Here is a 23,941-nt window from a genome sequence, read left to right as displayed (position 1 = left end):
ACCAAAACGTGCAAACAATTGATATAAAAAAAAAATTATTGTCGTCTCTGTTGTGGATCTTTTGCGTCTTAATACTTCTGGCCACTTGGTGTAACTATCGACTAGGATTAAGCAATAGTGGTCACCGAGGGGACCTGCATAGTCGATGTGGATTTTTGAGCAGCCTGGTCAGTTTTCGGCCAAGGTTTGTAATTGGTGGTGCTTTTGCAGCTAGGGCTCAACCTCTGCGATAGTCGATCATGTACAGGACGTCTCTGTCCATGTTAGACCAGTAGATGTAGCTTCTCATTCAGCTTTTCATCCGCTTTTTCCAGGGTGTCCTGTGTTAAAATCCCATAGAATTTTTTTCTTGAGACGTTTCAGAATTATCGCTATATAGCAAGACCTTACCGCCAAGCGAGAATACTTCTGGAACGTTTTTGTCTTTTATATCGATCTTGCTCTTGATGTCACAAATAAAATCGTCTTTTTCCTATTCTCTTTTAATTTCAGGTAGAAAATACTGGAAGCTCTCTAATTGTGTTGCCTATCATTGTTTTTATTTCAGAATCGGTACGAAGTGTAGCAATTATGGAATCCTCAAAAGGTTCCGTTTTCTTTGGTATCAATCTTGATAGGCTATCCTCATGGCTAATTTGTTTCAATAACATGCACTCCAATTTAAAGTTATAATTTATTAGGATAGTACTCCATCTCAGAAGTCTATTGGCAGTATACGTCAGTAAGCCTTTTTTGGATTCGAAAATCGCTAGTAACGGCTTATGATCGGTTTGTAACGTGAAATTTCTGCCATGAAATTTCGTTACTGCAAATATGATACCCAGAGATTTTTTTTTTCGATTTGTGGGTACTGTCTCTCAGCTGCATTGGTGATCAGCTTTGGGGGACTGTCAGACATTATACGTAGTATACAAGCTCCAACACCACATGAGCTTGCCTCGCTTGCTACAATTATTTTCAACTTTGGTTCATAGTGCATAAGAAACAGTTCTGATGCTAGAGGATCCCTGATGTTTTCAAACGCCGCTTGACATTCAGGCGTGCACTTCCAGGTCTCTTTCGTTAATAGTTCATTAAGTGGGACGCGCAAGTCATGCATGTTCTTTCTGAAGACCTGGTAGAAGTTTGCCAGTCCAGAAAACTTTAAAGCGCTTGTACATTTATCAGAGGCAGGCATGTTCTTTATTGCTTCTCACCGTCGGGACGTCTTCCATTTTTATCAATTATGTGACCTAGTTACTTTATTTCGTTCATGAGCAAATCACATTTTGCTTCTTTTACTTTAAATTCAAAGTTTTGAATTTTTTAAAAAACCTCATGTATATGTTTGGGATGCTCGTCTGCGGATTTACTGGCAATAATGATCCCGTCCAAGTAGGTGCATGCGAAGTCGAGTCCGCCGAGTATGGTATCCATGACCTGCTGCAAAATTGCAGGTGCGACCTTGACCCCCGTAGGCTAACCTCTCAAGCTTGTAGAGTCCCCTATGTGTATTCATGTAGAGTAGTTAATAGCATTCCTGCTCGACAGGGATCTGTACATATGTGTCACTTAAATTCATCTTTTCTAATATTATATATTCGTTGAGTTTGTTGAATACCTCCTCAGGTGTGGGGAGGGGATAGTGGTAATCTTTCAGAGTCGTATTCAGGCCCGTGGAAAAAATCTTCACAGATACGAATTTGGTTGGTCTTTGTTGTAACGTATATAATAGGGGCAGCTTACTTGCAATAGTATTTCGACCTTTTCTAGTGATCCAGTTTCTTATCAATTTTCCCGACTGTCACAAATAGGACGTTCCGCTTCTTCTTAAAAATGGGTAGAGCGTTTTTCTTCAGCTCAACTTTAGCTATAGCCTTGGTACATCTTTCTAGTCCTGATGAAAAGAACTTCCGAAAATTTTCCTTTTAACTCATCCTTTAATTGCTGTGCAACAGTAGAGTTTTCTACCTTATGGCAGAAATTGTTTATTGATTGGCCCCAAAGTTTAAATTGCTCCATCTAATCTGTTCTGAAGAGGTTTTTGGATGTGTTGTGCACGAAGACTTTTACATTTTTTGTGGCACCATTCAATGTCACAGAGAGTATAAGCTCTCTCTCTCAAATTTTATCCTATCGCCGATTAGCTGATTTGTTAGTTCTCCTCATGGTTCGTTTCATCAACTTTTTCCATTTTTATTTTATGTTGATGATTGACAGGTGTGACGCGTAATCCAGCTGTAAATTCACTTCCTTGTTGAGGATATCAACAGTTACACATTTCCACCGGTTCTTCTTCAATGTCGAATTTGGCTTGTCGGACTCTGTTATTTCTTCTGCTCTTTCTGCCGATTTGTGGCCTTTCTTGCCACACTTATTGCATGTTTTATCGTTGTAAAAACAGACTAGAATATTGTCTGTCACAACAAGTGCATGGACGTGGGCGATTTTAGTTTGGAGATTTGATAAATACTCTTTGATTGTGTCTGGGTTGTCTTCTTGTTTCCTTGTCTTATTTTTCTGAGGGCGTACTCGTTTTGTCTGTAACTAGTCCTTTGTACGTTGGACATGCCTGACTCCTCGATGTTTCTTGAGTCGTTCTTTACACTGACTATGCGTTGGCAATCTTAATCTTCAGGAAAAGTTGTTGTTGCTGAAACTGCTGTTGAAATTACAACTGGAGCTGTGTATTTTGCTCTTTTAAATTTTCCATGTTTTTTGCTGTTGGTCAATCTGCACCTTGAGCAACTGTGTGGTGATGATATTCTAGTCCTCCATCTTCGATATCTACTCCAAGCGAAAGACAAAAAACTTTCTTAGTTTTTATATGAACACTGGAAAAAATATCGGAGGGAACAAAAAATGTCCTATCTTATTTTTGTGTGTAAAAACTGTAATTTTCATTATATATATATATATATATATATATATATATATATATATATATATATATATATATATATATATATATATATATATATATATATACATTTTTTCAGGTCTAAAACATTGAAAGTCGAAATAAAAATGGGGAGGGTTTTTTTCTAAAAATATAACAGTGAACAAAAATTGCGTCTTTAGCTTCTTGTAAAAAATGCCCTTTCTTTTCTTTGTTTTATAAAATAAAATGTTCACTTTTAACGACAGCCAGGGAAAGAAAATATTAAAAAATTCAAGGAGAAAGAATCTTGAACAAATTAAAAATGTTATATTTCAGTTTGCAATAAATTAAATCAATGAACGAGTCAATGCGACACACGTGAGCGAAATTAGGTCAACCTTTAGAAATGATCAGTTTCTTTGTTGTTCAAATGAGACCGTTGTGTTTTTTTCTCTTGTTTTTGCAACAAAACACTTTGTAACAGAACTCAGTTTTTTTTTCAACAAAAGAAAAAAGATTTTAACTTACGAATTGACTTTTGATCCTTCTTGCATTATGTTTCCCCCCACTTTATATGCGTTTGTTTCTTTTTATAAGTTATTTCGGCGTCCGTTATGGCTTTTACTTGTGGGACTTTCGAGAAAATGTTTTTTTCTTTCTTTTTTTTTCAAATTAATACCAGCCAGGTTTTGCTTGTGAATTTCCACACATAAATTCTTTTCGAATTACCGTCAATTATATTGGATTTTAAGTCCTCCGTCGTCAGTTTGTTGTGGTTTGAGTGTCGAAAGAAGAATGAGAAGGCTTGGAAACAGTGAAATGAAATATATATTAACAGAAAATACAGAAACGTATATTGGTTGAGTCGGACTCCACTCAACTCGAAGGACAAAGTAGGGTTAAGACCCATTCCCTTAAAACTGGTTACCAGAAGTGAAGTCAGGAATAGTCCATCGTCAGAATCTGTATGGGGGCCACCCCAACAAATAGTAATAGCGATGCAGCCCTATACGACTATTCCTAATCCTTACTGTATCATCATCATCATCATCATCATCATCATCATCATCATCATCATCATCATCATCATCGTCGTCGTCGTCGTCGTCATTGTTGTCGTCATCATTGTTATCATCATCATCATCTTTCTGTTCTTATCTATAACAGCAATAGCGATTCTGTCCTCTATGACTAGCAGCAATTCCTGATCCTTACTGCATCATCATCATCATCATCATCATCATCATCATCATCATCATCATCATCTCATTCCTCACTCATAACCAAGTTCTTGAGAATTCTATTACTGATGTAAAGCTGAATACTCGTTTTCTTACCTTGGTATCCGTCCAAATCGATGTCCCCCGTGAGGAGACTCTGTCCGAAATGTGATCGGTAACTTGGTTCCTGAAGGATAATACTTGCATTGTCATAGAACATCTGAAAATAAGTATGAAAGATTAGCTAAAAGCTTGATGACGTTTTAGTAGGCAACTTCCCCTTCCAGAAAAGGGAGATAATTTTGCCAAATTAGATGGAAGTTTAAGAATTTATTATTTTTAGGAGACATATTTTATAGCAATTAGGTCTGGGTTTATGAAACAAAGTGTAGTATCTGTTCTGATACTACACTGTCCTCGGTCAATGAATAAGAAGGCTTTCCAGACTGAGGCAATTTTTATTTTTCTTTCAATCCCTTTTTGTGGAGCTAGTTTTTCCACACATTAAAAAGCCGATCTTGTGTCTAAATTTGCACTCGTAGGGAGGCAAATTAATGGGAACATGAGTTGAAATTCAATTTAGAATCTGCAGTTAATGTTGGGATTAATGAAGGCACATTATTCGTCCTCAGTGTTGTTAGGCCTAATTCAGTGTTTACTTAGTCTTCCAATTCAAGTTTTGCATCCACTTTATTTTTTAAATTAATTTTTACTCGTGCATATAATTAGCGATGTGAAACAAATCATAGAAAAAATATTTTTATTATACAAATATGTGGTTTATTCCAAAGATTAATTTTTGGCATTTATAATTTAAATACCATTTCGGGCATATGCTTGCACGTATATGACGTAATCTAGAAGTCCAATTTTCGTAACTCTACACAGTAAATTAAGCTGTATTTCGGCAGTAATGCGGCAAATATTATCTTCGAAGTGGTCTATTGCGTTTTGTTTATCAGCATAAACATAGGACTTTACATATTCCCAATGAAAATAATCTAATAGGATTAAATCACATGAGCAAGGTTCCACATACATTTTGTGAAATTATTCGCTCATCAAATGTAAATTGTTCGTCCATCAAACGTAAATAAAATAAATTTGCACAATTTGCAAAATTCTGTCAGTCTCTTCATTATGTATTGCCTAGCCATGCTGAACCTAAAATAACCGATAGTTGCCAAATCTGCTATTAAAGAAAATGGAGTTTTCAATTTAAAGTTGACCGCCTCTAAAAAAAAAAACAAAAAAAAACACCCTATATTAAATCACAGTTACATCGATTTCAGCTGAACAATGCAATTCACCATTTCTTGATCCATTTAAAAACCCTTTTCGAGAGGTAGAAATTTAAATCCAAAAAGATAACACTTACGCGTTCAAAAATATCAAAGATGTAGATGTATACTATTCCTTCCTCGGGAAATGTTTTTGAATATAATGGAGCTCCTATAACCAAATCCTTGTACCCGTCTCGATTTACATCCACAGCAGATATAGCGGATCCAAAATAACTGCCAAATGTATACTTGTTCTGAAAAAAAAAAAAAGATCGTGCACACACACACACACACACACACACACACACACACACACACACACACACACACACACACACACAAATAAATAAATAAAAATTAAAATAAAACAATAACTTGTATGCTTTGGATTCTTCAGGCTAATCTTCTCACCTGCAGTGTTTTACTTTCAAAACGTTTCAGCCGATGTAACCTCCGACTTTCTTCACATGTGTTTTGCCAAACTCTGGAATCTTTCTATCAAACTCGGTAATCTACACAAAATTTGGAACAGAACCCTTTATTTGATTCATGGGAATAACATAATAAGGCTCTTGTTTCGTTAGCGATGACTTAATTTGCAATTCTATTTTGAGTATCGCTCATTCTAAGGATTGAACCTTCAACCTCTGGAATAGTGTAACTTACAACTAAATTTCATTAAGTCCTTTATCCATTATCTTCTGGAAGTTGACGGTTCAATCCTCAGTGCAGGCAACACTGAAAATAGAATCACGAATTCCTTCTATGTAGTCATGGCTGATGGAATCAGAGCATGCTACCCCCGCGGATTAAATAAATGGTTCTGTTCGAAATTGCGTGCAAATTCTGAAGTTCGATAGAAAGATTCCAGATTTCGGCGATGTACATCCGAAGAAGATCGGAGGTTACATCGACTGAAATGTTGTGCAAATAACACTCGGGATGAGAACAGAAGAATCCAAGTAATACGAATAATCAACCCTCATCTAAAAATTTAAGAAACGTAAAAAAAACAAACAAAAAAAAACAAATAAATAAAATGATTGTTGTTGATTACATTTCAAAATTTACTAGACGATCCATAACTCATTTGGTCAACGTCGGTACGTTGTGCATTAGTTTTATAAATCTATTGCTATTAACTCGTTGTGAAGGTAAGTTGATATCAGTGATGGGACAATTCCTATATTTTTCCTGATTCCAACACAATTCTATGTTAGATCCACAATTCTGATACAATAACCAATTCAAAAATCTTTAAATATTTAGCTTATGGCGGTTACCATAGCTTTTAAGGACGTTTGAAAAAGGGTCACCATTTCGGTCGGTCTCCTTTTTGGGGCACCTCCGAAATTAGAGAGAGAACAAGAGTGCTGAAAAAGAACGGTTGTGGAAAACAAAACAGCGGGTTATAATTAAGTGCGACGAGACTTTAGGATTGATGATGTTTTATAAAAGTTTACAAGATTTAGGGGTACAAAGAGGATGGTACATTTTTTTGATAAAAGTCTTTACCCAGGGAAAATGGTCCGTCGCATGTTGATGCTTCTATCGTTCCCGCGTGTCTGAGACAGATTTCTTCTTTGTATCTCCCTCCAACTTAGTCCTCTATTCCGATTGGCTGAAACCTCTGCTCACGTTGAGAGAAGAAAGGAAGGGAAAAGTAGAAAAGTAGGGAGATAGAGAGATACAAGGGAAGCATACCGTAGCAGCATCATAGTAGTAGTTCACTACATGAATCCCCCTCCAAATAACAGAGTTAAATACTCTCCACAGAATTATTAAATATGTGTATTGCCTAAATTTGTTTAAAAATAAAAGTACTCATTTTTCTTTTTCCATGTTACTTTCCTACCAGATCTAGACTTATATGTGTCAGCAATTTTATCTTCAACTTCGTCGGTATCATTTTGTCTTAATAAGTTTATCATTAGTAGTACCGTCATTTGTCTGTGCCTTCTCAGTCGGTCTAATTTTATTAGTACTAGTTGGTTCTATGTACGGCTTTAATCTACCGATTGATACGTGTGTATGAGTACCGTTGTTCATATCGATCTGATAATGCTTATCTAATCGAGTCAAAACTTTATAAGGACCTGAGTACGGTGCTTCTAATGGTTTCCTAACTCGATTAACTCTGAGCCATACTTTTTCACAGGAAGATAAACCTTTCGGTATAAATGTTTTGGGACTGTCATTGATATATACTTTTCCGTTGTTGAGTACATCAATTTGGGACATCCATTCACACAAATTACCTATGTACTGGTTATTAACTGGAGTTTCTCCTACTCTCTGCTTGTGTATCAACTGCTGAGGAATCAATATCGGAGCTCCAGTAACAAACGTAAAAGGGAAAAAGCCTGATTCATTAGGTGTGCTACGTATACCCGGCAGAATCACCGGTATCGCTTTCATCCATAATTCTTTTCGAGCCAGTATTGCCGCTTTAAGGGTACGGTGTGCTCTTTCGATCATCCCCCGTTACTTTGAGGGTGATACGAAGTTGTCCTCAATCGGTAAAAACCTACTACCTTGACTAATTCCTGGAACAATGCGCTCTCAAACTGACTACCTCTGTCAGTTACAACAGGCAGTGGGACTCCAAATCGAGATATCCATGCATTGATAAACGCTTCTGCTACCGACTGTGCAGTTATCTCAGTAATAGGCTGTACTTCAATCCAACGAGTTGCACGATCGATGCAAGTAAGCAACTATTTGTAAGGGCTCAGGTAAGGGTCGGACTCATTGCGCATTAAGGGCAGGTGTCTAACGATATCGATATGTACCGTTTGGAAATGTGCAGATGGTAACTCAAATTCTTGGACTGCAGACTTTGTGTGTCTGTGAATTTTTGATTGTTGACACACTACACATTCTGCAAAGAATTGTTTAATCGTTTTATCTAAACTAGGCCAAAAGTATCTGGACTTGACCAGTTTTATAGATGCTCCCGTACCAGGATGCGCCAAGCTATGTAAACTGTTGAAAATAGCTTGACAAAGAGATTTGGGAAAATCTATGTGATCGGTTTTTGGCAAGAAATTTGGCTGTTAAGGGGTCAAAGTTCAACGATTTGACCTTTGAGAACTCTACCAAAATTTTCCCTCCTCCCCTCTCTATCCATTACTCACACTCTTTTGGGCTTTTAATATCCATATGTAATCACAATAATTTTTTTTCCTTTTAATTTATTTTAACTTAAATCATCTGAAGATATGGACGAATAATCTTTTTCCCGTCTATTGAAACGATTTAAATAAATGTTAAGGGGTCATAATAGGGGTAAAAGTTAAAAAGATTAAATTTTTTGTTTTGCTCAGCATACACCTCCAAACACCCGGGCAACGCCGGGCACCCATGCTAGTATATATATATATATATATATATATATATATATATATATATATATATATATATATATATATATATATATATATATATATCTCACAGGTAAGGAATTCATTTTATAACATGAATAGGTTAGTCGAATTAATTAAGAATAGGAAACTAGATCTAATATCTGTAACATGTCTTCTTCTTAAGATTAAGGGAGGTGGTGTTTGATCAACACTGCTGGGAAGCCATGATTTAATATATTGTTTTGTTTTGAAATCCCCGAAACAGGGTTTCATAGTAAACAACTGATGATCCCTTAAATTACCATTAGTACTATAGTGAATTCGAGAGAGCAAGTTGATGCAGTGATTGCAGCTTATTAAATGACTTACTGACTAAATAGTTTTCTAACGAATCATAAAAAATAAAAATTAAATAGTCTTTCTTTAAATAGTTTTAAAGGTTAAAAAACTTCCAAGACTATATATATATATATATATATATATATATATATATATATATATATATATATATATATATATATATATATATATATTAGTATATTTATACGTTAATATGTCCCGGGAAGTGATATATTTAATTGAAATAGCTGAGTTGTCTTGGCTACATTAACCGAGTAATACAATCTACTTGCTGTCTCATACATTCCAACCGAATGTGCTTTTTTAAGATTCAATCCATCTCTTGCAATTTTTTTGTATCTCTCTTGCACTTGGTTCACCTGGTACATTTTTCAGGTAGTTTTTGAAATTCTTTTCCATGGGCCTAGCTGCTCTTTTAATTACTGGAATGATGGACATCTTCCTAAGATCTCAATTTATTTTCATGTCTTTTGTATTTCGTTATCTTTTCCCTGTCGGCCCTGTTTAACCGAGCATCGTCCGGGGACATTAAATTAATGAGAAATAGTGTGTAATGGTTAAACAAAGAATTGTCGAGAGCGTTTTGTAATATATACTCTAAGTACGCCATGAAATAAATATTGCTGATAAATCACGTAAGTTGCCGCGTGTCCGTGGTAATCTACCTATGCTGAGGCGTCGACATATCTTCCGACATCTCACCAGGCTGAATAACTGTTCATATGTATGGCTTACATCAGCCAATCATATTCTTGTGTGGAAGAACCCTGATATATTCATATTCATTTTATCTATTATATAAGTTTCACCTGTCTGTTTACATGTATGTATGTATGTATGTATGCCTAAAACTTTTGACAGAGGCGACGGATTTTCACAAGATTAGTATCGTTTTGAAGCGCGACCCTTCGGACGACAATTATCGAAATAATAGCTAAAAATATTAATTTCTTCACACTCAACTGGGCAGTTTTCTACAAGGAGGGGTCGATTTTTTCGTTGACTTTTTGCGAGTCATTCAAACCTTTCGTCAAAGACGTCAAAATCACGGTGGGCACATCGATAAGACCGTTTTTTTTTCTTCACCTTTTTTTCCTCTGGTGCGTTACGGGTTCGAGCCAGCTTACTATTCCTTTTTTTTGCGCTCGCAATTTTCCTTTTTTTTTTTTTTTTTTGCTCGGAAAACACCCTTACGCGCCCCCCTCCACTTTCTTTTCTGCCTTCACATCACGGGTTCGAGGTTGACTGCCTACTACAACCTTTTTTTTTTGTTGCTTAACACACCCCTCCAAACATCTGGCAAACGCCAGGCATCCAGTAGTAGATATGAGAGAAAGAAGAATCAAAAAGGAAATTAATTTCTATGTCATCCATATCCAGCATGTAAAACTGACAATAAAACGACGATGACGACGACGACGACGATGATGATGATGATGATGATGATGATGATGATGATGATGATGATGATGATGATGATGATGCAAAAAAGGATAAATTGTCAGAAATTAAAACTAATGAGTAGGAAAGATGTAGAAGAAATGATGAATCAGACACCTGTTACTTGCTCTATGGATGTCATGGATGACATGGGTGTCACTGAGGTCACCGATGTCACAGATAACAAAACAAAAAATAAAAAAGTTATTCACGAGGCTGCAACTAATTGCACCGTTGCTTTAAAAGCAATAAATCGTAACAGTTACAGGAGGGAAACCTTAATCTTGTAATATGCATAACACAGAGTAAGTCTAGGAGGTCCATTCTCCCAGGCGTTACCTTTTGAGGAAAGATGAGTTTATTGCTACTCGTTTGATGTGCCTCTGCCGAATACCAACGGGGCTACACAGGCCTTTTTTATGGACAAAAATGCTCACCCTTTTACGCACCGGCTTTTCATTCCTCACTTTCTAACCTTGTGCCACGTCTTCATGTGGTACGAGGAGGAGGGGGGCGTAAAAAGACTATTCGTTCAAATCTTATAATAAAGATTTGGAGTATTGTTAGGATTTTAAACCGACACATAAAGTGGGCCCAATAAAGATAGACCACTTGGACAACCGTTATCCTCTCTAGCCAAACTTAGCCATGTCACAGGCAGCAAATGTTGTCTACTATATAAAGGGCAGTTATCTGTGTGTATTTTTGTATATCCAGCTAAAAGTAAAAAGCTACAAAACAAATAGTCACAAAGTTGGTATATTCTTAATCGGCATGGCCCTGGATGAATAATATCGAAAACTTAGAAAAATTATTCATTCTCTGAGGATCAACTGGGTTGGGTCAGTACTAAAAGCCATTTGATGATAAAAGTTAATAAAATAGATAGATCATCAGTTGAATGATAGAGAATATTATGAGAGGATTGAATCCCACTGAAACACTTCAGCTTAGGATGTTGGCAATCTCCATTAGGTCCTTCCTATGAGTACCTGATGTCTTTCTAAAAGAATTCCAGCTGGGGAGATATGGGAGCAACGAATGCCAAGAACAGAATTATCTGATTCATTCAATATAAATGAATGAACGAGAAATATACATGCGTTTAAATAAAATCACGCAGCATTGTGTTTTGCCAGTAACATAATCACTTCCCTTATCTTCTCCTTTAGTACTCACATTCTATGAGCGATGTTTCTGACAAAGGGGGAAGAATTGCTATTTGCTGAGTAAGAATATATCCATCTAATACTTATTATTGGTTAGTTTTTTGTTTTTTTTTGTTTTTAGCTCTTATATCAAGTGGTTTCATGCCTTGTCTGGAGCGATTTCCATAAAAAAAGATCAAATGTAAAAGATTACTTACTTGCGGGCTTAAAAGGAGGTCACCATTCATTTTTACCTTTAAATGAAAAAGAAACAGAACTTATCAAATAAAACAATAAACACACAAAGCGTGAAGCTTACATAAGTTTGATGGACTAACACGGAGAAGCCATGTCAAACTTAAGCGCGATAAACCAACGACACTGCTATCTGAAACGTACGAACGCAACTGCTCCACAGTAATGCAGTTCAAAGTTAAGCTTGTTACGCCATCTTCAAACTAAAACGTGATACACCAACAAAAATATATCTCAAACTCATGAAAACGTAACAAACAAAACTTCTCCCCCCTCTCTCCCCCCCTCTCTCTCTCTTGCACTATCACACATTCTCTCTCACACACATATTATCAAGCATACAGGCATATATCCTAATACTCTCATTTATATTATCACTAGGGCTGTGACAACAGCATATTCTTTTCCTTGTTTTGGCTCTTGAGTATATATTCGTTGATATCTTACATGTTTTTATATAGATGGATGTGGTTCTCGGTTGATTAAGCGTGCCTGTGTCGGATATATACCCGAGAGTCAAAAGAATGAAAAGAATATTCTGTTGTCACAGCCCTAATTATCACCATGTAATATCACATACGTACATTATTACGCTCTCTCTCTCTCTCTTTCTCTCTCTCTCTCTCTCTCTTTCTCAGACACATTATCCCCGTTTTAAACTCATTCTAACACTCTCTCAAGTTATTCTTTCACAAACATTCTCACACTATTACGCTCTCTCTCTCTCTCTCTTTCTCTATCTATCTATCTATCTATCTATCTATCTATCTATCTACCTACCTACCTACCTACCTACCTAAGACACATAATCCCCGTTTTAAACACATTCAAACACTCTTACGCTCTTTCTCTCTCTCTCTCTCTCTCTCTCTCTTATCATTCTCTCACAAGCTTAATGATTCTCTCTATTATTATCATTCACAATAATCTCGCACTATTATGCACTCTCTATCAAACACATTCTTCCACTCTCACACTATCTTACATAATCATTATTTCAAATACATTCTCACACTCTTACACTATTATGCTCTCTCTCTCTCTCTCTCTTTCTCTCTCTCTCACATACATTATCATTCTCTCATGCACATTATCATCGTCTCTCTCATTACATTCTCACGCAGATTATAACATATTCTCACATTCTCACGCACTTAATTGCATTCTTTCTTTTTTTTAATATCTTATTGGTTGGTTTTGTTTGAAGATGAGACATCCAACTACATGCCAAACATTCACTGCTATAAGAGACTCCAACCGAGAGATCTTTTTAAGATACTAACTGTTCCTTAAAGTACCATTGTTTGTGATTCTCTTGCACTTGGTTCACCAGGCATGTTAGTTAGGTAGTTTTAAATTCTTGTTCATGAGTCTAGTTGCATCTATAATTACTGGAATGATGAAGATGTTCCTAAGATTCCAGTTTCTTGGCTAGGCCGTGTGAGGTGTAGAATTAAAAACTTAAAATTTATATATATATGTGTGTGTGTGTGTGTGTGTGTGTGTGTGTGTACACATATATATTTGTGTGTGTGTGTGCGCGCATGTATATATATATATAATATAAAGCTGTGTGTGTGTGGTCACGAATAGGCTCCTATATGGTTGACTATTTTAAAAAACTGATTACATATAATGATAGAAGATGTATCGAGACACAGGAATGGGCATGTTTGATCCTGCAGAACGGTGGTTCATTAAAATTGTGGGGTCTGCGTTCGCGTCTGATCCACAAAGTATGGAAATAAAAAATTTTAAAATTAAAAATAAACGTTTACAAGTGTTTTTGACATAGATCTACATAAGAATACTTTGATAAGTATGTTTTAACTTAAATAGGGATGGCATAATAAAATTGTGGGGTCTGCGTTCGCGTCTGATCCACAAAGTATGGAAATAAAAAATTTTAAAATTAAAAATAAACGTTTACAAGTGTTTTTGATATAGATCTACATAAGAATACTTTGATAAGCATCTTTTAACTTAAATAGGGATGGCATAATAAAATTGTGGGGTCTGCGTTCGCGCCTGGTCTCCATAGAATGGAAATAGGCACAAACTTTAATAAAAACTTTTCATATCTATCTGCGTAAGTATACTTTGATAACTATCTTTCAGTTTGAAGAAATATGGTATAATAAAATTATGGGGTGTTCGTTTGCACCTGATCTCTATAGAATTTTAAAGTTTAACAAGGTTTTTTAATATAGATCCACAGAATATTGTGATAAGTGTTTCAGTGTGAACAGGTATGGTATAATAAATTATGGGGGTTATCTATTTTATTTTTACTTTCATCATATTTTGCTTTGGTTTTGATACCCCTGAATTCGAAGCTATCTCTTTACAACCCTTGCTTTTCATTACCTATCATACTTTCATAAATCAGAGTCCATTTTCTGTAGGCTGTTTTTGAACCCAGTCAACGACGGGTACTTTTGTTAGTATATATATATATATATATATATATATATATATATATATATATATATATACATTCATGGTCAAAAGTATGGATGAAAAATCGATGAAAAATCGAAATTATAATATATATTTTATTGTGAAGAATAGTAGAGTAAACATGAATACATCTATTTAAACAAAATGAATATATTCTTTTATTTCTTCGATTTTCCATATAATCTTTTTTATATCAAAATAAAAAAATATTGATGAAAGTTCCATAGTTATCATGAGCGCTTTCGATTTGACTGCGAATCATCTTCAGGTGTTAATGAGGTGAAAGTGAGTAGGAGCGAAAATAGAAAGTAAAAAATTGAAAAGTAAAACATATAATAAATTGTATCGAGTAATAATTAATAAATTTTCTACCTTATCGTTTTTCGTAATTTTTGGATATGTTTATTATTACAACATGACAGTTTAGTAGATGTCATTTGTTTTATTTTAATTCAATAATTTGAGTTTCGAATTTCGCTATTATAACGAAAAAGCACATCGAAATCTATCATTTACATCTTTGTAGACATTTAACAGTCCTATAACACTCTGTGTTTCTACCTAGAGGAACAATCTATCATATTCAAGTTAAAGTCATCTTGGGTAAAAACTCTATAGCTTTAGACACCTTTTATTTTGTATATGTGGGTTGTTCCATTTTGTTTTGTAATTTTTTAGCCAATCAATGTGATTTTATTTAGTCGAAATATACAGCATAAGAATCAAAATAAAAGCAAACAAAAAAATTTCTGTAGCATTTAAAATTACTGCCATGCCAAGATCAATACTTACAGCGCCATATTGTTTATATTTTGGTTTACCAATGACTGGAGTTTCATCCCAGAATGTTACCCAGTATCCTAAAATAAATCAATTAGTAAATAACCAACAATTAGATTAATTTTATCGATCAGCTAAAAAGTAATTAAGCTTAACCGATATAAAAGGGAAATACAATTATTTAAAAAATATGACAAAGGCGATCAATGCAAAAATAAGTTTTATTAATGACTGAAAACAAATTTAGAATAATGATCAAACATACAATCACTGGTAATGTGATTAAATGCCTTAAAAATTGGTACAAACCTGATTTCGTGCAGCTTGTAGTGTCCAGACAAAAAAGAGTAAAGAAAAAATGGTTACTGCTTCTATTAATATGCTAACGATCTCTTAAAATAACGAGATTTCTCGTTATTTTATAAGATCGTTATTCTCATCACCGCATAAGCAAATGAGATGCTGCCAGTTTGAATAAAAAGCCTGATTTTCAGAGACTAAGGAGATTCAGCTTTGAGAGCAGTGTGCCATATTTTGAAGTAGCAAGATTTGACAGCAGTGTATTGGATTTAGAGCAGCAAGCTTTGATAGCATAGTGTCGTATTTAGAAGTAGCAAGCTTTGAAAGCAGTGTGTCAGATTTGGAGTTGTGTGCTTTGACAGGAATGTGTTAAATTTAACCCCGTAAATTGTTATTTGACAGCACAGAACAGTTAACAATTGATTATTTAACCACGGGTAAGAAACAGATAAGTCAGGGCCTTGAGCGAACTCTGAAAAACAAAATAAGTTATTTGATATCCGGAGGAAATTCATTAACTTCAGGTCATCTTATATTTTTCTTGCTACTGGAAGTAAGCAATGATTTGGAAGATGAAGATCATTTCAGATGGTCGCAAAAAGTTCAGGGATAGTTGCATGCCAGCTCAATATCTTGAATTCTTAAAATGCTTCTTAAATGTTAAAATAAAAGAATTCTATTTTTATATAACAAAAGATGCATTGTTTGCTTATTTCATACAACATTCAAGTGTAATACCAAAGGCTCCCTGCCCAGATAATTAGTTCTCAGGAAAGAATTAATGAGGTCTAATGACGTTGAGAATTCAAACACAAACCCAGACATAGCCAAAGCTATATCGACCCTTTAATCCAAAGAGGCTGTGCCTATCGTTTTGTTGTTTAACACCATAGGAGATGATTTCCATTCCCAGGACATAACAGTCATTCCAAAAAAGTCCCATGACATGGACAAACCAGTCTCCTTAGCAAACAATTGGGTTACAAAGCAGGAGGAATTTATTAGTGCTCGTCTTTTTCTCTTTGTACCCTCGTTTTCCTTTTTTACTCCTCTCCTATACCTCCTACTTTCCTTCTCCTTCATCCCTTTTCTTCTCTTTTCTATTCCTTCTCCCTCCACCTTTTTATTTAATGTTCACCCCTTCCTTCATCCTCCACACATCCTCCTCCTCCTCCTCCTCCTCCTCTTCTTTCCTTTATCTATGTTTGTAGTTTATAGGGGAGCATGAATAAAATATTCGCTCTGTACTTGTTATCGAAATCAGCGCTTCTTCACTATAATAGCGAAATTCGAAAATCGGCTTGATTTTCATATGAGATTAGCAGTCTGAATTTGTTGACATGATGCAGTAAGGTGATGTGCATAGTGGAAGGATCGGACTATGTCAAATGTTTGCTGAGTTCCACTTCAGTATCTTATGATGTGAAAATACTCCAGCGTCTCTTTTCTTTTTCTTTTTTTGAAAATATGTGGAGGCACATATGTTCTACCTTTCTGATTGGCTGAAATAAAATTTCTACATCATGTCTCTTATCCGACCCAAAGTTTATACTTTTACAAACGTTATTGACTTGCTGCATCTGATTGAACACAGTTTTACACAATCGGTTGAATAACACATCTGATCACGAAACAGGATTATTATTATCTCCCCTCTCTCAAGCATTTGGGAAACATTCACAAATCTTGTTTTCTTGGCCTTTTGGCTAGGAGAAAAGTGTAGTATCTGTTCTGATACTACACTTCAACTTTTCCAACCTCTATCATTGGAGATGAAATCCTTTTAGACTGAGGCAACTTTTTTTGTTCCTATCCAGAGTGCCCCTGTTTGGGAAGCTGGATTTTCCCCCCATTAGACTTGTGTCTAATTCTGCCCTCGTGGAGAGGCAAGTAAATAGAAACATTCACAAATCTTAATATACACTTGTGCCCGATATTATTCATACCCCTCGGATCTTTGAGATTTCTATAAGAATATTGCTCAAACCAGAAGGTAGACAATATTAAAGGGATTTCAAACAATAAATCAAGCATAAGCATTTAATTTAAACTCAACAAATAAATAAATTATGCAAGTTTTAAACATTATACAAAGAAAAACAATAATGGCACTAGTTCAAAATTATTCATACCTCTCTTACTAATAGTCAATAGCATGCCCTTTATTCTTAATAACTGCCTGTAACCGTTTTGGATATTTATCAACAAGGTTTTTACAAGCATCTACACTGATTTTTGACCATTCTTCAATGCAGTAGTTCTCTTAATCCCTCAAATTTCTAGGTTTCCGCTTTTTAACCTCAGTTTTCAATATGTGCCAGAGGTTTTCGATAGGGTTCAGGTCGGGACTCTGGCTAGACCATTCCAAAACATTAATTTGATTATCCTCAAACCATTTCTTGACTATTTTGGCAGTATGTTTTGGATTATTATCCTGTTGAAGGACCCAGTTTGGTCCTAAATGGAGCTTCTCCGCATCCTGTCTAATGTTTTTCTGGAGTATCTCCAAATATTGCTCCTTCTTCATGGTTCCATCTATCTTGACCAAACTACCTGGACCACTAGCCGAAAAGGAGCCCCAAAACATTAGGCTACCACCACCATGTTTCACCGTGGGTATGGTGTTCTTTGGGTTGTAAGCTTCTCCTTTCTTCCTCCAAACGTAAGAAGCATCCATATGGCCAAACAATTCAATTTTTGTTTCGTCAGTCCACAAAATACTTGAGAAAACGGACTCTGGAGAATTCACATGGGTCCTAGCAAACTTTAGACGTGCTGCAAGGTGTTTTCCGGTGTGCAATGGAGTCCTTCTTGGTCTTCTTCCTTTCAGACCATTTTCATGCAGAGTCCTTTGCAATGTTTGCCTTGATATTTTTATGCCAGAAGACTCCAGATTTTCTAAAATGTCCTTAGTAGTGGTGGTTGGATTTGCATTAACACTTCTTACAATATTCCTGGTGGCTCTAGCAGACAGTTTCCTTTTCCTTCCTCTACCAATCAAGTTGTTTGTTGTGTGGTGGCTCTGGAATTTTTTGATGATGCTCTGTACTGTTGCTGTAGGGACCTCAAATTTCTTGGAAATTGACTTGTAACCTAAACCATCCTTATGTGAATTCACAATTTTAGTCCTAAGATCATTACTAAGCTCTTTTTTCTTCCCCATTCTAATAATTTGTATTCTTTTATTGGTTTTCAGTTGATATCATTTTAATTTCTGAAAAAATGCAAAAAACGCAATGAAATTAATCAAAGGTTGTATAAAAGCATTCAAAATAAGAATCAAACAGGAAACAAACAGTCAGAAACTCGATTAATACTGAAAAAATAAGGGGGTATGATTATTTTTGAACATTGCAGATTTTATAAATAGCTGTATATTTCTTTTATTACAAGTATCCCGAGATTTTAAAATGACGAAAATGATCAGAAGAGGTTTATTAAGAATATGTATCAATATGGACGTAAACAATAAATTCTTACAAAGTTACACCTAATAAACTCAATTTTCAAGGGGGGGTATGAATAATATCGGGCACAAGTGTATATAAAAAATAGTAACACTTCATTTTTTTGTGCAAGAACCTATAGTAATACATGCATAGTTACTAGACATTTTAACTAGTTAAAATCGGGCAAAAGTTGTAGCTTAGAATGAGTGCTTTATGCTAAATTCGTAGTTGAATATTATTACATGTGTGTCCATTTTGCATTAAATACTAATTTCTATTTATCCCTATTAATCCTGTTTATCCCTTACTATGCATCGAACAGATATCATACTTAGTTCTTTGCCTCTTATCATAAAAATTTCAGCTAGATCGGCCAAGAAAAAGTAGAAAAGACAGGCAGACTCATCTTAGCAGCAGCCAAATAGCATAACAGTTAGAAGCGCTGACTGTTGCTTAGGCGGTCAAGTTTCAAACCTGGCTTAAGGTAGTTGATAGTCTAGCCGCACTGATGAGCTGCAAGACAGCGAAAAAGTACTCTATATGGATGACTATAAATGCTCCCTATTGTGGGTTGAGCATATTGGGAAGTGATGAGCAAACTGCCAGTAGCATATTAAGTGATGCTCTTTGTGTAAACAAATGGAGCTTAGGAGTTTGGACAATTTTTGAACATTGTTAATTCACATACTCATCTTTGCAGCAGCCAAATAGCATAACAGTTAGGAGCGCCGACTGTCACTTAGCTGGTCAAGTTTCAAACCAGACTTGAAGTAGTTGCTAGTCTAGCAGCACTGATGAGCTGTGATACAGTGAAACAGGACTGTATGTGGATGACTGTATATATATATATATAAATATATATATATATATAAAAGTGAAAAAGCAGATTTTATTTTTTAATTCGGAAATACTTCTTTTTGAGATGAGGATCGGTAACATGTATTATGTGCATTATTGGGACTACTATTCTCATCTTAAATGTTATTCCCACAACGTTTCGCTCGATATAACTCTTTTTATTTTCATGTAGATTCATTGTGCAACGGATAAAGCGCTGTATATAATCAGTTCTAAAATGATAATTTTCTGGGGATTGAAGGTTCAGTTCTCAATACGAGCAATACCAAGAAGATAATTACAAATTACTTAAGACTTCTTTCCCGTCATGGCTGATGTAACTAAAACAATCTACCTTTGTGGATTAAATAAATGTTTTGGTTCAGTTCGAACTCCTCAATCATTGCTGTCAGAGACAAAAAAGGACGTCTGCTCAGTTGAAGTTCAAATCTCATCATTCTGTCTTTTTCCCCTTAATTAATTTTTTCTAAATCAGAGGCGAAATTCAGATAATTATTTTTGACACATTCCTCCAATCGGCATACTTAAGAAATAATAATAAAAGAAAATGTTTATACTTTCAATGTTTTTCTCAACCTTGAAATTATCACAACAATCACAATCATATTTCAAACACAAACGGGGCAGATTCGGACCATGAAGGCATTTTGACTGGTCCATGAGCCTGATTACCAATGTCTTTATTTTTAACATGGGAGACGAGGCTTTCGAATTCCACAAAAGACCTGCTGTTATTGTCATCTGATCCACCCAACAGAATTTGACTACTATGATCACAAAACACAATCAAAATCCAATCACTTCCATTTCTGAGTAAAAGACAAAAAATAAGCATGAAACACAAACTGAGAGACATTAGGTGGGGAGAGCTTCATGTTGTCTCCGTCAGCTTTTTAGTTCATATATCATGAATGTCAGGATGTTACTGCATGTGTATGCATGTAAGAGCATATGCTTGCAACTATTTGTAATGTGTATGTGTGTTTCGGTTTCGTTTGTGTGTGGGGGGGCGGTTGTTTGTTGTACAATTTACAATAACAATTTCAAACATGCACGTCATAATTTCATCCATGTTACTTTGATTTTTTTTTCACTTTGAAGTATTTTGACGTTCCTTGAGGAAAACTAATTTTGTTGGATGATTTTTTAATTAATTTTAGATTTTCTTTTGCTTTGTCTGATTACTCAATGTTTATTTCCATTATGATTTTAATCATTTTAAGCATTTAGGTTGACAGAGCTCTGCATATGTGATTTTTCTTTCTTTTTTTTTTTTTCATTGATGACCTGCCGATACCTCATCTCATTTTTATTTACTATCCTGTTTTTCAATCGCCACATTACACTGCTATCCTCATGACCTCCCTGAAAAACGGAATAGTAATGGGACGTTCAACAAGCCTATGTCAATCGAAGTTATTGATTTACAGAATCAACCTATTTGAATCTCATATGAATATTGAGCGTTGTTTGTATCCATTGCAACCTGGTTTCAAACCAGCTACAAAGAGAGAAGGCAAGGCGCCAATTGTCAACAGTTGATGCTTTGGCAGATTCATTGTGCCAATCATCATCAGGAAATAAATATAAAAATCTTACATGTTGCTATAAGCAGCATAGTATAATAAAGTTGGAATGTTTCCTAGTTCTTTGTGAAAAGTTACAATATTTCCTAGTTAAGGAATTTCATATTTGTACTATATTAGATCAAGCTGAAATACATAAAGCATCTATATATTAATACAACAGCGTTTTTCTTCTGATCGACTGTCGTTTGATTATGATGACCTTCCATTTCTTGTAATAAATAATTTTACCAAGAATTCTTTATAAGTTTCGGTTTCGGTTTCGATTATAGTTGAAGGAACTCAAATTATATATATATATATATATATATATATATATATATATATATATATATATATATATATATATATTGTTTTCTAAGTTTTGGTTTCGATTTCGATTCAAGCTGATGCACCCAAGCGATATGAATATATTTTTTTATTTTTGAAATCACAACTTTATAATATGTAAGAAACGATAGAAAATTGACTCTATAATAATATATACGAATTTCGTATAAATTAAGATATCATATTTAAGCGTATTTTACGACTGGGCAATGCCAGGCGTCTCTGCTACCTTAGATAAATACTTTTGCAGTTTTAACAAAAAGTACTACAATAATACATTTACACTGAACCTCCACAGAATGCTAACATCAATATATTACATATGAAAGAGTTCGCTGTGGAATTTCCACAGGTCCTTCTAGTTTGGATTATTCGGATTACTACATTTAGCGTTTTTGCAAGTTGATATGGTTATGAAAACCGGGAGCAGGAAAGGGATTCCAAAGGTTAACTGTTCGGGAAAAGAAGCTATTAGGGTAGAAAGTCCTCCAACATTTAGGGACCTCCACAGTGAATGCATCAGATTTAGCTGATAGTCGGGTTGGTCAGGTGTATTTATGTTGAAGGGGCATCAGAGCAGCTAGTTCATCAGAACACGTTTCCTGGAAGTACTTGTACAACAAATACAAGGATATAACATTGTGATGATGGAACAGCGGCTGATAGATGATGAATAAAACCTTCATTATTTATAAAGATAATACTCTCAGCAAATATGGCTTTAAGTGTTTCTGACAAAGAGGGAAAAATTGCTGTTTCCTGTCAGAATCTATTCCATATAACACTTATCATTGGCAAATTTTTTGCTTTGAAGTACTATTTTTTTTACTCCTTACATCAAGTGGCTTCATGCAGCTCAGACTTAAACATATAATAATATGTGGATTTAAATCTACCTTTCAAAGAGCTTTACTACAAAAGATTACCATTTTTTCTTCATAGAAGAAAGTCAATATTTTTCATCCGGGTTCCTGACCCATGCAGCAACTTACCAGAGGAGGCTGTGACAATCTCTATAATATCAAGGTTTAAAGTCGCTTGGACAAACATTCGGATGTTCATATCATCTGTCTTTTTACATGGTTTGTTGCATTTTCCTATTTTTCTCCCAATGAATTTTTTAAAAATCATTGGGTTTGGAATGGAACATTTTTGTGATGTTTCAGAGTTCGTAAGGTAGAAATCAATGATGTTATGAATGGCTTTCAGAATAGACACCCGTAACTCTTAATGGTAAGAACGGCTATCGGATTGTCAAGAACGGGTGGAGAGAGGTGGTGTAGTAAGGATATTAAGCAACCCCAACCATAAAAAAAATAAAAAAATAAAATAAAAATAGCATCGAGGAGAAAAAGAATAAAAAAATTAAACGCAGCAGACACAAAAACGTTGAAGCTGCGGTAATGTTTACTGGTTACTTACTGGCCTTTGCGACTAAAAATAGTTTGTCGCAAAGTTTTATTAAGAAACAGAAATTTATTTACGAACGGAAACATGGAATCCTATCCTAAGGAAATGAAACAAAACTTCCTCCATGTATTTATCTGTTATTTTTATTAATTACTGCAATTACTTATCACCGTAACACGCAAAATAAATAAATAAATAAATAAAATGCAAAGTAAACAAATATAAATAAACCCAAATAACAATCCAAAGGACCCCTCCCCCAAAAATGAAGGTTTTTCGTTTCATCTCGATAGTATAAAAGAAAAAAGAAAAAGGGAGAAAAAAAATGACCCCCTCTCCCCTATAGTTGGTGTCAATCATATATTTCACTTATCACCGTAACACACACAAAAAATAAATGAAAAAAAAAAAACGAAAAATAAACAAATGTAAATAAACCGAAACAGCAAACAAAAGGAAGACATTCAAACAAAAAAGATTTTCGTTTCATAAAGGGGGGGGACAAATAATAAGAAAAACTGAGAAAAATGGAGAAAAAAACCCATGGAATGTTATCCATATTTAGCAAAAAGGCGAAAATAAGGGAACACGTTAGCGTACATTTATAAATAATGCCCCCCCTAAAAAAATAAAATATAGGAAATGTGGATTATAATTTTTGGATCGTTAAGTATTTTTTAATGCTTTTTAGTTGGCTAAAATGTAATTGTATTTATGTAGTGGTAAGCAAGGACAATAAGTTTAAGTGTGGCGATGGTTTCATTTAATCACGAGATTAGTTTCATTCCGGAATAAGAGAATGTCAAGTATCAGCCAATCAGAAAGCACGAAACATGT

General features: G+C 34.9%; 1 protein-coding gene across 1 annotated transcript in view; it reads right to left on the bottom strand.

Annotated features, from left to right (window-relative positions):
• The window catches only part of LOC145291435 (integrin alpha-9-like), a 139,930-nt gene that overhangs the window by 89,202 nt on the left and 26,787 nt on the right, over nucleotides 1-23,941 (bottom strand). The window contains exons 7-10 of the mRNA XM_080137278.1: nucleotides 15,184-15,251; nucleotides 11,895-11,930; nucleotides 5,459-5,617; nucleotides 4,198-4,300 (exon numbers count right to left, since the gene is read on the bottom strand). Coding sequence (XP_079993404.1) covers nucleotides 4,198-4,300; nucleotides 5,459-5,617; nucleotides 11,895-11,930; nucleotides 15,184-15,251 — 366 coding nt within the window. The remainder of the gene's footprint in view (nucleotides 1-4,197; nucleotides 4,301-5,458; nucleotides 5,618-11,894; nucleotides 11,931-15,183; nucleotides 15,252-23,941) is intronic.

The sequence above is a fragment of the Euprymna scolopes genome, chromosome 12 (genome assembly GCF_053919585.1).
Source record: "Euprymna scolopes isolate OS-2025 chromosome 12, ASM5391958v1, whole genome shotgun sequence".
NCBI lineage: Eukaryota > Metazoa > Mollusca > Cephalopoda > Sepiida > Sepiolidae > Euprymna > Euprymna scolopes.
Note: the sequence above shows the minus strand (reverse complement) of the source record. Positions and strands in the feature narration are given on the sequence as shown.